This window comes from Amblyomma maculatum, chromosome 6 (genome assembly GCF_055883805.1).
Source record: "Amblyomma maculatum isolate TAMU_Amacu chromosome 6, ASM5588380v1, whole genome shotgun sequence".
Taxonomy (NCBI): domain Eukaryota; kingdom Metazoa; phylum Arthropoda; class Arachnida; order Ixodida; family Ixodidae; genus Amblyomma; species Amblyomma maculatum.
The window spans coordinates 46,525,076-46,541,360 of NC_139349.1; the positions used below are offsets into that span (position 1 = coordinate 46,525,076).

At 44.5% G+C, this 16,285-nt stretch overlaps 1 protein-coding gene across 1 annotated transcript in view; it reads left to right on the forward strand.

Annotated features, from left to right (window-relative positions):
• The first annotated feature begins 1,255 nt into the window (after nt 1-1,255).
• The window catches only part of LOC146185655 (uncharacterized), a 131,492-nt gene continuing 116,462 nt past the window's right edge, over nt 1,256-16,285 (forward strand). Inside the window, exon 1 of the mRNA XM_084606553.1 lies at nt 1,256-1,745. Coding sequence (XP_084462679.1) covers nt 1,730-1,745 — 16 coding nt within the window. The 5' untranslated portion in view covers nt 1,256-1,729. The remainder of the gene's footprint in view (nt 1,746-16,285) is intronic.

Sequence of the window (16,285 nt, forward strand, 5' to 3'; positions counted from 1 at the left end):
GCAGGTGTAATGAAAAAATTATATAGATAATATTTGGTAGTTTGCATAACTTGTAACAACATTCACTTGATTGCAGTCGCAAAAATCATTTTTATTTTATTTAGCCTTGCTTCATTTTAGCTGAGGCACCCTGCATAATCTCTCTCGGCCGGTACCACAACAGGGCACTTGGCGACGGCACCATCCATGGAAGCTGCAAATAGGTAACCCATTTAGGACGGCAAAGTATTTCGCTTCGTCTGAAGTACGCAGAGGCCTTCACGCCGTAATAACCGTGTAAGAGCGCTCTCTAATGAAATTAAAAATGAAATTCTCATGCTCCTGTCGAAAGAAAATCGATGCAAAAGCTGCTTCACACAAAGCATGCTTATTCACTGCGACAGGAACCTAAAGAACAAATTGCCCATTGGCCAATGAAAGCACTGTGCTAAGCAAAAATATAAATAGTAGGCCCATCGCGTCCATACGTAAAACAATTTCTCCGTCGCATTTCAGTCTTATGTGACCTAAGTGCTTGCTCTTTGCCATCAACAATGTCGTTGAAAAAAAAAAATTCCTTCATTCGTTCGATGTCCAAGGAAAGACGAGAAACGCGGGAAGCGAGGCCGAACTTTTATTGAAGGACACATCTGCTTTTAAACTTTGTAAAACTTTTTTTGTATTTCATCGAACATATACAGGTACACAACTGCACACATAAATTACAGTCGTCAAAACCTCTCTCGCAAAATGAGCTTTCGGATATTACATCCAACACATGAGCACAAAGTGGATACGATCAAAGCACATTAGCCCAGCTACCGTCGCTAAATGGCATGTCTGCTGGGCGAGGAATTTTAATTATTTTACGTCTTCACTTCGTTAGGTGCTGCACTTCATTTTTTTTTTTTTTTCTACGAGACTTCGTGACACAACGTAATAAGACAGCCACAACTTTAAAACTCCTCTAAATGGGGAGGAAAATAATATACTAGAGTGAAAAATTGTTATACCATGCCCTTAATCCCTTTGCTGCTCGAATGCGACAACTCTGCGGAGAAATACCGGTTACAGGAAAGAAACACGCAATCACTGCCTCCCTGTATATTCTCCGGCTAAATAATACTTCGGACAGTGACGTGAAACTTATTAGACCTTAGGCGACACACAGGCCGCGTCTTCGCGCAGTTTCTTCCGGCACCGGACAGATGGCGCGTTTTCCTCGCTTGAGACGCGGCATGTTGGAAGGCGAGGCGAGCGATCGTGCGAGCTGCGGAAAAGCTCTGCCGTCCCGGTTCTCGTAACGGGCCGAGGCTGCGAAGGGAGGAGCAGCGGGGCAGGGGCCGGCAGATCGGTGGCTAGTCCGGCGCGCCTCCTCAGACGCGCGATCGCCAGCGTGGGAGTGACGAAGGTGTCCGTCTGCTTTTTGCCGGTCTCGTGTCGCCGCCACTGCTACGCGTGCGATGATAAGCGCAGCGGCAGCTACGTTTCGACGTTGCCGTCGGCGGAGGTGGTGGTGTCAAGCGTGAGCAATCTCTGTGTCTACTCGGTGGGTGTCTACACGTGTCAGTCGGTGCGCGAGTGAAGAGTGTGGGACATCAAATACGCACTGCCCACTTTGGACGCGAAGCGTGCTGCGCTGTCACGTTGCATGTCCCTGGAATAACGGCACATCTCGGAGGTTGTTGCATCGATGGCCGACTCTTGACCCGAGCTGTTGACGCGGAGAGGCAGGCGGAAGGTCGTCATCATGCTGTGCTCTACAGGTGGGTACGCTCCGCGGGAGATCCCGAACCCGCAAACTTTAATCTAAAAAAAAAAGTACATAAATACTCGGAAGAATTCAGGGGGCAGCCTCTACTTACCGAGAGTACTTCTTTGCTGTCAACTTGCAAGTTGGCACGGCACTTGACAGCTCTTAACCACTGAATTTGTGCCCTGGCGATTGGATGCTTCGCCGCGTCACGGAAATCATTTAAAGACGCGCCTGACGATCGATGGCCGCGCACCTGGGTCATATGACCTTACGTTTCGAGCAAAGTTGTTGCGTTGATGTGTTTAAGCAAAGTGGAAGTTTGGTCTAATTGTTAAGGCATTTACAAGGAGAAGAGAGGGACACAGGACAAGCGCTAACTTGCAACGAAAAAAAAAAAAAAGGGTAGCGGAGGCAGAGCGACATCCTCGAAGATACAAATGAATATGCGCAGCTATATATCCACTTATTTTAGGAGTCGGCTAGAAGTAACGAAAAACAAAGATAACTGGGTAGCTAAAAAAAAACCAGCTTCTAAAAAAAAAAAAAAAAAAAAAGCAACAGACCCTACCACGTCTTCAGACAGCAACACCGGAGGGATTAGTCATTATTTAAGAACCTATATTACTTTTTGCACCAAAGCAACCGATGTCTCAATGACGCGCTTATCCTTCCCCACTTGTGAGAAACATTACGCCTCAAGGAGCTCCCTAGTAAGCTGCCCTTTAGAGCGGTTAATGTATTTGCTCGGGCGTTGAAGAAATGAAGGAAGAGGGGGAGGGGGGGGGGGGGAAAGCTCGTAATTAGCTGTAACTCTCACGAAACACTCCGACGCCAAAAGCTGCATAGCTCGGAGCACGGCCGGTCTGGAGTGCGCGCGTCCGCACTCCAGCTCCAGCCTGGCCGTGATCGAATACACCGCATCTGAAGTTTTGCGTGCTCAGAAAGGCACGAGCGAGTGGAAAAGGGTTCCTCTCATATCTTTACCTCTGCATGGGTTTACCCACATTGCCATCGCCAACTCCATCTGTCAAGCTTTTCATGCCGCATGCCTAGGCGGTGTTTTTTCTTGGAAATCAAGTTCGCCACATCACGTCACAGGGAATTATGCGAAGTCACTTATTTAAAGCCGTTTTCCTCAGCACGTCGGATGACATAGCCGCTGTGTATATTATTTGAAAAAAAAAAAAAAAAAACATGCTACTATTGGTCGCAGTAAAAATTTATCTTCTGACTCTTCCTGTCTGTGTTCGCGTTTGTCCTGTACCAGACGGCGATATTATCGCCTAGAAAATGCGATATAAAAACATTCTTGCCCCTCGATTTAAATTTCGGGGCGTCCTAGCCGAAGAGGCCGGGTTGTCATCGTTTTGAAAGAAATCAGTGCCCACAGATGCAGCTTTGCATGCCTAATCCACCGGCTTATAACAGTTCCATTTTAGGTGAGAGTGGTCAGTTTGTTATTTGAACGTGGTACCCTGCCTATGCATTCCGAGTTATAATTTGCCCTCATTACCCCTTTAACGTGTTATGCAATTATGCACATGCTGCAGCAGGAGCTCCTTATAAAATGCATCCGCACAGTGAAGCTGAATATCGAGACACCATGGGGCCGTATTTCATAAGCTTCCATTTTGAATCTCATTTGATCGAACGTCAGCCCGACGGCAGCATCAGACAAAAGCCGTGAGCGGCCAGACGCAGAAATCACGACGATCACAAGGCACCGTCGGGGATAGCCGTGATCACTCACTTACGCGCCTTCTAACCGCTGACTGTGTCATGCAGCCAATGCTCAGTGCAGTGTGTGTGTTTTTGGTTTGGTTTGGTTTGAGGGGTTTAACGTCCCAAAGCAACTCAGGCTATGAGAAACGAGCTCTGGAAATTTCTACTACCTGAAGTTTTTGAACGTGCACTGTCATCTCACAGAACACGGGAGCCTCGTTTTTCGCCTAGATCGAAAAGCGGCCGCCGCGGCCGGGATTCGATCCCGCATGCTTGGGTACAGAGGTCGAGTGCACCAACTACTGCACCACCGCGGCTTGTGACTTATGATTCACAGAAATTAGATACACAAAACATAGCATCCGTGGTGCGAACAGTGGCAGTAAAAGCAAGGCGTGAGCCGCACGAGGAAAGTATAATCCAAGGCGGAATGGCCCGCCAAAATAATCAGCAGTTCTATTTTGCGTGCTGCTCCCGAGCTGCCAAGGTCGCGAGAGCAGAGCCCTGCCACGGCGGCTGCATTTCGAAGGAGGCGAAATGCGAATGCGCTCGTGTGCTATGCTATGCCATGCACGTTAAAAAAAAAAAAAAGGCGAAAGTCGTCGCGCGACGCATCTGGTAATTCGGGGCCTTAAACCTCGCACATAGTTTCACACAGGCTGAAGTATTTACAGTGGAGAGGGAAAAAAAATGGCCTAGGTTTTTAGAACATAACACCACAAAGTTTAAGCAGGTCGTGTCGTAAGCACGAAGCCTTGAGTATACAGCGCTTATGGTTTCTGTTCTCTTTTTCTGCGTGTTGCACATTTGCAGCACCGATAAATTGAGGCAGCGACGCTCATGGAGACGCATGGAATTGTGCGAGCGCGCGCGCGTTTGTGTGTGTGTGTGTGTGTGTGTGTGTGTGTGTGTGTGTGTGTGTGTGTGTGTGTGTGTGTGTGTGTGTGTGTGTGTGTGTGTGTGTGTGTGTGTGTGTGTGTGTGTGTGTGTGTGTGTGTGTGTGTGTGTGTGTGTGTGTGTGTGTGTGTGTGTGTGTGTGTGTGTGTGTGTGTGTGTGTGTGTGTGTGTGTGTGTGTGTGTGTGTGTACTGGGGCGTGGGGTGTCAATGTCAATGTTATTTCGAAATGTAACTTGTGTAAAATAAACTCACTCTTGTATAATCCCCCTCTTTCTACCCCCCCCCCCCCCCCCCCCCCCCCATTTCTTTTTACGCATCTGTGTTGCATAGCTGCGCGCGTAGTGGTGCGTTTCATATATCTTGCGGTGAGAACAGCTGAACTCACAACTCACGAACTCCTTTAATGTCGACTCGTGCATGAATTTTCGTGAATTCTGGAAATTCAGTCTTCTTTTACGGCGACATCAAATGAGCCCTTGTTCTACGTGTTTTTCGTTGTGAGTAGTGGCAGGCAGTAGTATAAGCGTCACCTGGAAGTGGTTGCCATGAAAACCATTCGGGGGGCCGATTACTGAGGAAGGAGGAGAATTTGTCGAATGGTTATTAAGGCGGAAACTTGGGCGCACTGAAAAGAATTCTAAATCATATTTTCTAGCGCTTATTGAGGCACAAGGAACAAAAAGAACACATATGAACAAGAGAGACGCTATAATGCGTAACCGGGGTTGGACGACAAAAGGCAACCAGGAGCGACAAGGAGCGAAGTACTTCGCTGAAAGCCCTTGTCCCATCTTTTTTCTAGCACAAAATAGTATCAAAGACACAATGGAACATTTGACGTCACACATGACGCAAAGCTAAGGACAGTGGTGAACGCAAGAATGATAGCACCGTTATCTCGGGAGACCCGAGTCACCTACTTCAATTCAGGCTCTGCTGAGAACTGGCGTAAGAAGTGGCCATCGAGAAGGCGCGTGCGAAAGCTGAATTCACAGCACAGCAGCGAATGATGTCTTGAGTAGTGAGAAAGTGATAAAAGTAATCAGTTGATACCCTTTTCTCCTTGGTGCTTATCGGTTACATCTTTGGAGTACTATTGTTGAAGACGCTAGATTGATATTATTTGCCAGCTCTCCGTAACTCTCGGTAGAGTGCGTCTGGTAAGATCCTCTGAACGAGCTGAAAAAGTTGTTGCGCTGTCATCTTTACCACTGCTGGAATCATGGCACCAAGTGGAACTCATGAAATATTCATAGGGCACGCTAGATCGAGGCCTGCGTAGAAGCTTGTGCAGGCTTCGTTATCGAGAGTGCCAGTGCACACAGATGCCGAAATGCGAATGATGAGCGATGTGAAAAGGAACTGCGCCTATTCTTGGAAACATCCCAACAGACGCTCACTGATTTGGTAATGCCTGGATGTTGACGCGCGCATTATTTCTTCGGACGCCCTCGCGATTGAAGATGCGGATCGCATAACAAAGCGCGCATCGAAGCAGAATGTAAAGCGTGCGAATGGAGACGCGGAGAGATAAGCAGAACTACCAGCAACCCGAAAGCGGTCGGTCAACACATAGTGACGCGGTTGCCATTAGCAGTTCTTGCATTTTTGTGCCTTTTGAAAGGATAAAGGGCTTTTCAGAGAGGCCGAAAATGTAGCAGGTTCCAAAGAACGTACGCTACATATCGTTTTCCTTTTTTTTTTTTAGTCTACATGTTTCAAATCGAACAGCCGATCTGTTTACACAATCTTATTGTATTCAAAGTATTACGGTCCAGAGACGAAAGAGAAAGGAACCGAAAACACCGTCTCGCAGCCCTAAATATCTAATATCCGCTTACTGCCCTTTATTATTTTTTTTTTACGTCCCCATAAGGGAAGAAAGTACTGAGCTTCTCCACTGAATTTGAAACTTTTCCGCATTTTTCTTCCATGTATACTCAACAAGATTAGGTTACCGCATGTTCTTACTTTTTTTTATCTCTTCACTTTATTTTTTTCCATGCCCTTCCCTTTTCGCTTCTCTCTATCAAAACCTACGTGTCCTACATTAAAGAACGTCCTGTGTTTCGCGCGCCTGAGACGAATTCAAGTTAACTGCGCAATAATTTTGAAGAGGGTTTATGATTCTAACGGATAAAGTGGGACTTGCAATATCCGTAAAATGTCTAGGAAATAATATCTTGCATGCTCTTGAACGGCTTCGGGACCTTAATTTTACGAGCACGGTCAGCGGAGGGAGCTGACCGGGCTTGTAAAATTAAGGCCCTTTTCTTTTTTTCCCAGAACTAGAATTAGTGTAGAAGTGTTTTGCCCATCCTTTTCTTCCTGGTGAATGCGAATGCTTTTCATTGTTGCTGTTGTTCCCGAGCTGCACCAAAAAGTCTGCAACGCTAAGAGCATTGAAGAATCACTACTTTGAGTGTTATTCGCGGCGTGTTGAGCGGCCTAGATCGAATGGTCACATATCTCGTCGCCTTGCTCTCCCGCATGTGCTACATTTAATGCTCAAGGTTTGGAGATCTCCAAGACTAAAAAAGAAAAAAAAATTAACAAGTTCACAGAACGCTTGCAAACAGGAGGAGAGTGACGACAGCCGTACCACCATGCCGAACTTTCCCCATGAGTCGCTAACTGTTTCACGCTTTTCTGCATGGCGATTGTTTACTTGATGGCTGCACCGATGCAAACACTGCGCAGGGTGTGCGCCGCCCTATGCAAGATTTACCACTTGAAACCGGGGCAAAGAACGGCCGCTATCAGAAATCCGCTTCTTCCAACCGAGACAACCTGTTCCGACAAGGAAATCCGGTGCATGACGCCTGACCGGGGGAGGGGGAGCCCGCGTATGCTTCTTGGAACTTTTCAATCGGCGGTGCTGACTGGGAGGGGGACAGGATCTGTGTATTATGAAAGTGGATGTGAGTGAGGGGGTCTCTGACCTTTTGACGCAACTCGTCGCTCTGTTATCGCGGTGAAACATAAGGCGCTTCGGCGAGACTACGAAGACGTGGTTCAGATTTCGCGGCACGGCCCTAAATCTTGAAAACGGCGATTGAATTTCGATGCGGTGGCAGTTCTGCGAGTAAACAGAACGAAAAGCTAGACAATTTTGAATGCTATTCTTTTTTTTGTTTAGCTTATGCGAAGAAATAATGTTCAGCTGTACGTTACATATCCGTCCTCAATGTATCTGTACGCGGCCATTTTATGATCCAGCTCAACCACCTGATCGCTTGTGATGATGATCACAATGATGGCGGATGAGCAAATGGAACTGAATTAGAAGATTACTACGTTTTAGCTGCCATATATTTCTTGTCGAGCGTTATTTTTTATTTTATTTTTTTTTTTTGTAAAACACATTAATACGATCGTCTCTGCAACTATCTTTGATATTTTGTTTCTAGTTCTCCCGCTAAGGTGATGAAGAGGTAGCGCAAAGAAAAAAAAAACCAAAATTTTGCCACGACCACAAATTTGCGAAAGACCGTGTCGTTCCTGTTCAGTCCTTCCATGAGAACAATGTTTTGCACAGAGGACGCAAATTCCAGTTTCAAGCGTGTAGACAAAACGTCTAAATAATGTGCAAGGCGAAGATCATACAACACAAATTATATACACGGAAGACGTATATGATCATGAAATACTGTAAAGATATACAGGCTCTTCTTTTTGTGTGCTCGTTAACTGGTTGCGTTCGCTTCTCCGGAATGACCTAATATCCGTGGATTAGCTTACCTTTCCTCCTTAACTGTGGGCACAGTGGGGCACGCAAGCGAAAGCGCTGAGCCCGCGGACACTGTGATTGAACAAGGCAGGATGAGGTTGGTGCTGCCATGGCAACGGCGTATTCAATTATGTTTCGCCCACTGATCGCAGCAGTGGTCAATTAAGACGGCGTCTTTTACGAGCGTAAGGGGCAACAGCCGCAAAAGTGTGCCGTTCAATCACATTAGGAAAGGCTGTTTCGTCCACAAAGTCTTTGGTGCACAAATTGCGTCGTGTGCAGTTTGGTGATGAGCTTTGACAACTCCTGTGGTTCAAATAATAGGTCACAAGATTTCGAACGGTCAGTTTCTTTTATCCGTTTCGTCTTCATTAGTATCTCCTGTCGATGCCTGCCAACAACCTCTCTGGGAATTTCCTCGAAGTCATGAAGAATATCTTTAAAAAGAATTGGAAATGTACTGGAGTGGGCGAGCACAGTTCGTAATTGCGCGTATCAGGTTCCCGCTTCCAGTTTCATGATATACGAATGTGGGGACTCAGTGAGCTGCAGGTTGGGCGATTCCAATTTCAGAACATTTAGTTTCGATAGCACGGTTCCCTTAGCACACACAGAAATATCAATACTCTGTGTTCCTTGTTGCTGTTGTTGTTTTTTCGCATTTTATCGCTGCAAAAACTTGATCGCTGCCGGAAGGATCGAACTGGCACACTCGTGCCCTGCAGCGCAAAGTCATGGTAACTGAGCCACTGCGACGCGTAATGATAACATCGTGTTATCAGACTTAAATAAATTTTAATGTGAAAATTGGTATCTATTCTTGATAACGTGGTGAAATTGAGTTGGTTGGTGATACGCATCAGTCTTCTACACGTTACAGAAGAAGAAAAAAAAAAGTAACCGTTTACAGTTGCCTTTGCTCCATCTGAAATGTTACTGATAACAACGGTACAGCCCCAGAAAAAAGTGACTGAATTAAGCAGAACAGAAATCGATTACTATTGAGTTACTTAGAACTCTATTGTCATGATGCAAACTCGCTCAAACTGCAATGAACTAGTGCGTCTTGGCTGAATTGTTTTTTCTCTCTCTCTTTTTTTTTTTTTTTTAGCTATGAACTAGTGCGTCTTGGCTGAATTGTTTTTTCTCTTTTTTTTTTTAGCTCATTGTGAATTTCCAATAGCAGGTGTTTTTCAAAGTGGCCATAGCTGATTTTTCAATGTTTCTTCCTGAAGCCATCAGCCGCTGCTCTGAACGCTCTACAAAAGTAAGCGCTGGAGGGCAGGGCGGTGTTATACCGTATAGAACACCTGCGCACCCGCTAGTAATTGCGAAATGATTTAATTCCAGTTTATACGCCCTCTGTGAACCGTCGGGATTAGATTTTAGCGTTGTAGGTAAGGCCGCTTGAAAGCTGAAAAATTGTCCATATATTTCTTGGGAACATCAGACGCGGCTTACTATAATAAACGTTTTTTTTTTTTTTTTTTTTCAATATTTGTAATTTCAGGTATGCAATCGTGTCTCGTTAGTATGGCCCCCATTAATGGACGAATTTTATTGTGGAAAGCACTTCCGGGGACCGAACTTTATCATTGCATTGCCACGATCGTTAATATAGAAACTCGCTATCCGCACAGTAGACAAGGAGGAATGAGCACAGAACCCTTTGAGGCGCATGTACTTTTATCGAGTTGATACCAACAGTAGTACCTCTATTACTCCCACCAGGTGTTTCATTTTTAGTATTTTGAGTGCAGGAAGAACGCAGTCAAATGTTGCATGTTACTGACATGAATTTCTCTTCTGGTTTCATGCTTTTACATTGCGACGTTGTATAATCAGTGCAGCTGACCTTTTGCTGTTACTCGAACGGCTGTGGAAGAAATTTTTGAGTGAGTGAGTGAGTGAGTGAGTGAGTGAGTGAGTGAGTGAGTGAGTGAGTGAGTGAGTGAGTGAGTGAGTGAGTGAGTGAGTGAGTGAGTGAGTGAGTGAGTTAGTGAGTGAGTGAGTGAGTGAGAGTGAGTGAGAGTGAGTGAAAGTGAGAGAGAGTAGTGAGTGAGAGTAAGTGAGTGAGTCAGTGAGTCAGTGAAAGTGAGAGTGAGTGAGAGTAGTGAGTGAGTGAGTGCGTGAGTCGAGTCGAGTACGCACGCGCAACAAGCTACAGACGCGAACACATGAACCCCCGCTACGATGTAATTTGCTACCTCTGAAAGAATGAAAGTGAACGGACATCACAAGGGAGAAAAGTGGGATGGCTGTTTGTTTTAGCCTTAAATAACGAGAAGACGCGATCTCGCGAGTAGGACGGCGGTTATCGCACATTACGTGGCCAAAAACAGCCATTTCTCCTTAAGCTAAGTCGACATCGTATTCCTATAACAAAACAATGTATGCGCGGCTGTTTCGTGATACTATTTTCTTTTCTGAGTAATTTAATTTTTTTTTTTTTACTAGTGCACAAAAAGACATATCAGGATGGGCGCCTTTGCCGCCATGTCTTTATGTGCTGTTGTCCAAAAACGTAACGCTGAATTAATTTTTTTTTTTTTCAGGGAGATCAATAGATGTTTCGAACTTGCACCTGCATAATAGTTTTACTGATTCACCCGTGATGATGTACGTCGCTGTTTGGTTACATCTGAAGTAACACGAGAATAGCACCTCGCTATGCATAGCGCCCATCAGGTTTTCTGTAAATTGATCGGTGCCTATTACTTTTGGCGCTGAAATTAGCTGTGGAGATCGCCGCGCCCAGCGCAGCGTTTGAGTCATTCAAGTGGTATGCCTGAACCCTGGAGATATCGTACTCCTGGGACTTCCCGAAGCGGGACCGCTCTCAGCCATCGATGCTCGCCAGCAGCGTCGACGGTGCCGAGCGTGCGTAGAATGTTAAACAAGTCAATGCGTCGTTTTTCCTTTGACTGGGACTTTACAACTAGCTTGCCTTTGGCCCGGCGCGTCGTGCCTGAGATGGACTGCAGCCATGCTGTGTGCAGGTACAGTGCTGCATTCCAATCGCAAGTTTCGGGAAACAAAGCTCCGCTCCGGCACTTGCACGCGTCCCTTCCATACCGAGCTTCGTCGAGAAGGTTTGCATTTACGCCGATATTAAACATGCGACCGGATGCATTGCACACTAAGCTGAAATTAAAAATGGACGAAATGTGCGTTCTAAACGTAAAGCGGACTTGATAAACGACATGTATATATGTCGCTTGACAAGTGACGCGTGGGTCTTCACACGCTTCTGAGAGACGTAGCATTTGTGTTGTTGAGACCGAACTGGGTTGGCACTGTGCAAAACGCTGTCTTTAGCGCGGGATATTAAACCGTACAGAGAACAGCTTATGTACAAGTTCAGTAGAAGCTTTGCTACAACGGGTACTTTGTTCCATGGCATCGCCTTGCAGTCCCGTTTTGTTTACTGTTATATATAGGACGCGCGCTTCAGTTATTGAAGAAGTGAGAGTGGGAGTCTGATCACAATAAGTCTGAGATAGAGTGACCTTTCCTCGGTCTCGAATGCATTTGTCGGAAAAGGTGGCAAAATCTTTTACCCTATACCAGGCTTCTTTCTTTTCGTAGTCGTCTGCGCAACATCGTTAGAAACACCTGTGAACGCACCCCAAGTTTAATTCCAACCCTCTCTGTTTGTTTTAACAGGATCGTCAGCGATGGGTTCTGCAGGCAGCGGCATATTCTAAAAAAGTAGAGAGCGCGTGTGCGCGAAACATTTTACGAGGCTGCTCCGTTTCCCCAGCACTCCTTCAGACATGTTTACTTTGCAGCGGCTGGTACGCTTGCTCGAAAACGCTGGGCCTTTGCCGGCGAGCCACAGACAGACACAGATGTATAATCATTTTATTGAATCTATGCTCGAGATCTCATTTAAGTTAATGCAGGGCAATAGTTAAAATAAATTAAATACTTAAGAATCAAAAAGTGTTCGAGGTTTACACTATATCGGTCATATGTGGACATTGCTGCTATATATGGGCCATGTCATGAGTGGTGGATCTTGTAAACACACAATAAACGGACGTGACGTGAAATTAGAACTCTTTTGCATTAATTCTGGTATTTTACTTACCGGATGGCTTAAAGTACAATATTTTCGGGTTAGTGAGTCCCGTAGAAGAAAACTTCTCGTTTGAAGATCCCCATTCCTTGGAAAAGCTCATATATTGTTACTTTTCAAACATATGTATTTAACACCCTGCGCAGAACTTATTTATTCTGCCCAGGATTCAATAATTAGACATCTCTTGGAATCTGTAGGTGCCCAAACAAATACTGGGATCACAAGAACTACTTAAGAGTTTCATTTCGTAATTCTCAATGCGCCTGTGGAGCTACCAAAGCTATCTGCGTTTAGAACGATTCTCCTTACAGGAATCTGAGGTTTCAGGTTGCCGTAAATGCTCAACTGCACGACCCAAAAGCAGAGTGGCTCGAGTACATTTAACGTGTCCTATCGAGGGCTACGGGCTGGGAAACGTCTAGTGTGGGTGTTAAAACCGGGGTATTCTGTCTTAGTTTGATAATGGGTTATTGGGAATGCTTTTTTGTCAATATATTAAGCTAATGTACCAGAATAACTTTTTTTTTTTTTCACGGTACGTACGTTATTACAATGAGACTGTGTTATTGGGAAACATCAGTTTATTTATTAGAAGCGTGTCTATATTTTACCGGTATTGATGAGCTTCTCTTCTAACCAACAACAACAAAGACGTACTACGTCAACAACGACAGTAACAACAGCAGTAAAAATAAAAGTTCCACGTAAGAATATCATCTTGCATATTAGGTCGAACGACAATTTTCATGATGGAGGTCACTACGACCCCTATGCTTTGGGTAAATGTCCCAAAAGCAAAAACGTAGGCAGACAAATGCCCGCGCTCCTTGGAAGTGTCATACGTAGGCGTGTTCTGTTTGTCGTCGGATGTGCTTGTTGCCGTCGTGAATGATTCGAGCCAGCGGGGGTACGTCGTGAGCTCGCGACGATGTCCGTAGATGAGGCCTCAGATTTATGGCTGAGGTCGCCTTCGATTAGAGACGAAGCCCGACCCTGTTGTGACCTCTTTCTTTGTGGATTTCAGTTTCGATCAGGTTGTCTCGCATCTCGGAATGCATGCACTGCTTGTCTTGGTTTCGTTCACCCGTCCATGGACGTCGATATCGTTGTCCAATTATAATACATGTCTGAGATGACAACGAGAACGTCGTTTCCAGGAGCATTTATACACTCCAGAACAAGGCCACGCTCAGTGTCATTCAGACTCTGAAGTTTTCTCCGCATTATTTCCATCTTGTTTGCAGACTGTTGAGGTTATTCAAAATGCAGTTGTTCGTTTTCTGGCCTCTCTAACTTGACATGTCTTGTGTTGTAAGATAACCTCGTAGCAACCACTTCCTTAGTACACGCTTGAAAAGGAGGATTTCCGATATGTTTATTTTACTGGTACTTTTTTTTTTTTTCGCATGTACATTTTGTTGGTACTGGCATGAATAATAGTCGCCGGCTCGGTTTGACCTGCACGATAAAGGCCACTTTAAGATAGCGCGTGAATTCAAAAAATTCATTTAAATTCAGTTTCTTTTCATATATTTCTAGCGCGCTGACCATGGACCGAAGAACGACGGCTCCCGTGTGCGCAGTACGTTTGTTGAGGCGCTTGAAGCGAGTGCAAATAGTCGATCTTGGTGCGTGCTGAAGAGAATTTACTATCTCTGTGTACTCCTCGCCGATAATGATGTCGCTCAAACTTTGGCCTTAGAGAAGAAGCAGAAATAACGTTAGCTGGCCTTTCATCCAGCAGAACTCACTCAAGGCTCAAGATCTAGCTATCTCGAATTCTTTATTTTGCAGCAGTCGCCATATCGATACCAAGCTGACTTCGACTAATATTAACACAATGCACCTTGTGTGTGTGTGTGTGTGTGTGTGTGTGTGTGTGTGTGTGTGTGTGTGTGTGTGTGTGTGTGTGTGTGTGTGTGTGTGTGTGTGTGTGTGTGTGTGTGTGTGTGTGTGTGTGTGTGTGTGTGTGTGTGTGTGTGTGTGTGTGTGTGTGTGTGTGTGTGTGTGTGTGTGTGCGTGCGTGCGTGCGTGCGTGCGTGCGTGCGTGCGTGAAAGATCTCAAGAGACCACTTCCCCCATAAACAAGAATGTTTAGTTGTGCTGTGCGATGTCCGCGCACGTTAAAGATCCCAAGGCGGTCGACATTACTCCGTAGCCCTCCGCTACGGCTCCCTTTTCTCTTTCCACTTTCACTCCCACTTTAATCCCTTCCCTTACGGCGCGGTTCAGGTGTCCACAGTGCAAGTGTGACAAATACTGCGCCTCTCCCTTCCTGTGAACCAATTATTATTATTATTATTATTATTATTATTATTATTATTATTATTATTATTATTATTATTATTATTATTATTATTATTATTATTATTATTATTATTATTATTATTATTATTATTATTACTTCTTTAGACGGTGTAGTAGCCATCGCAACAGGTTTGCTGCCGGAGCACTGCTGGAGCTCGAACATTGCAGACATAGCGAACTGTTAATTCCACACGTTAGAGCTTCGGGTGTGTGCGTGCAGCAGATTTTTCAGTCTCCGTAAACAAAAACTTTTAGTTGGCTTGTTTCTTTTTTCTTTCTTTGAAATTGTGGCAGGCTTCTTATAGACTGCGTATAAATGTAGCGCATCGCAACATGTCTGCTCCAGCACCACTGCTGGGGCTTGATTCTTTCAGACATAGCAGGCTCGCACTGTCTCACACTCTAGAGCTTTTGGTTGGCTCGACTGTCACGCAACCTACCTCAACGCACATGACGACTTCAGCACCAAGCTTGTCCGTAGTCTCTTTTGTTTGCAATAAAGGCGCAATCTTAATGGGAGGTATATTTAATTTTGGCTGTATTGATCAATCACAGATGTTTAATGACAAATACGTTGCTTACATGTGTAAGTAGCGTCCTTGTCATCAGGCATCAGTAATCAGTCAATACCGCCAAAATTATGTTTGCTTTCAATTGCAGCGACGTTACCCGGCTGTAAGTAAAAAACAATAGCTTTGTTAAATACAGCAATTGCTACCACTAGTTGTCCAAGGAAAGTGCGATGTCGTCAAGGCTACTTGAGAAAAAAGCCTACCGGCAGACACGAGTTAAAAACAAAAACAACGTTCACATACTCTGACAGATCTCACCACTTGTGACAGTATTAAGGGCACAACTAACCGCCTAGGCAGGAATTTATTCTTTATTATGGTGAAGTTGTGTATAAGCGGATGGTAGTGCCATGATGTGTCCTTTCGGTGCGACTAACATCGCCATGGATCGTCTGAAGTGAAATATTACATTTTGTGACTATATGCTGTGCCATACGGATGATCATTCTCGTTCATAGCAACTCAAGGCAGCTACTTTTCTCGCTTATAACAAACCACAGGTAATTTTTTTTTTTATTCTTGCTTTATTGGCATCGAATATCCTATGAAAATTATACAGTTGAAAACGCCGTTATACTTGTAGCCCTCAGGCAAAAGCGGTTGTTGGTTTCTCTGATAGACCACCAGTTTTTATTTATTTATTTATTTATTTATTTATTTATTTATTTATTTATTTATTTATTTATTTATTTATTTATTTATTTATTTATTTATTTATTTATTTATTTATTTATTTATTTATTTATTTATTTATTTATTTATTTATTTATTGTACCCTCAGGGCCAAAGGCATTACAGTGGGGAGTGGGTTAATTATGATACAGAACAATGAATATAATACAGTGAAAACAAGTAGTACAAAATAAAATTCCTCCAGAATAAAACAAACAATATTCACAAAGCGTACAGAGCATAAAATCAATGTACACAACACAGTGGAAACAGATATAACATCGTTCACATACTCTGTCAGTTAGTGTCAGTTTCAATTCTACCGATTCTGGCGACCTATGCGGCGGCGCGGCAGTCGTCGTGTCCAAAGAGCTGCATAGAGTTACTATACTGTGTATCACATTCACGATGTCAAGGTTTGCAGACGCGGTATACCTTACAGAAAGTCAGACAACCATATGGAAGAAATTAAGTCTTAAATCGTTCAGCTGTGTTTTTGAGTGCAATAGACGGGAATTCGGTAATTTCGGAGGGCAAGGATCTGTCGAGTTACGCAATAAAATAA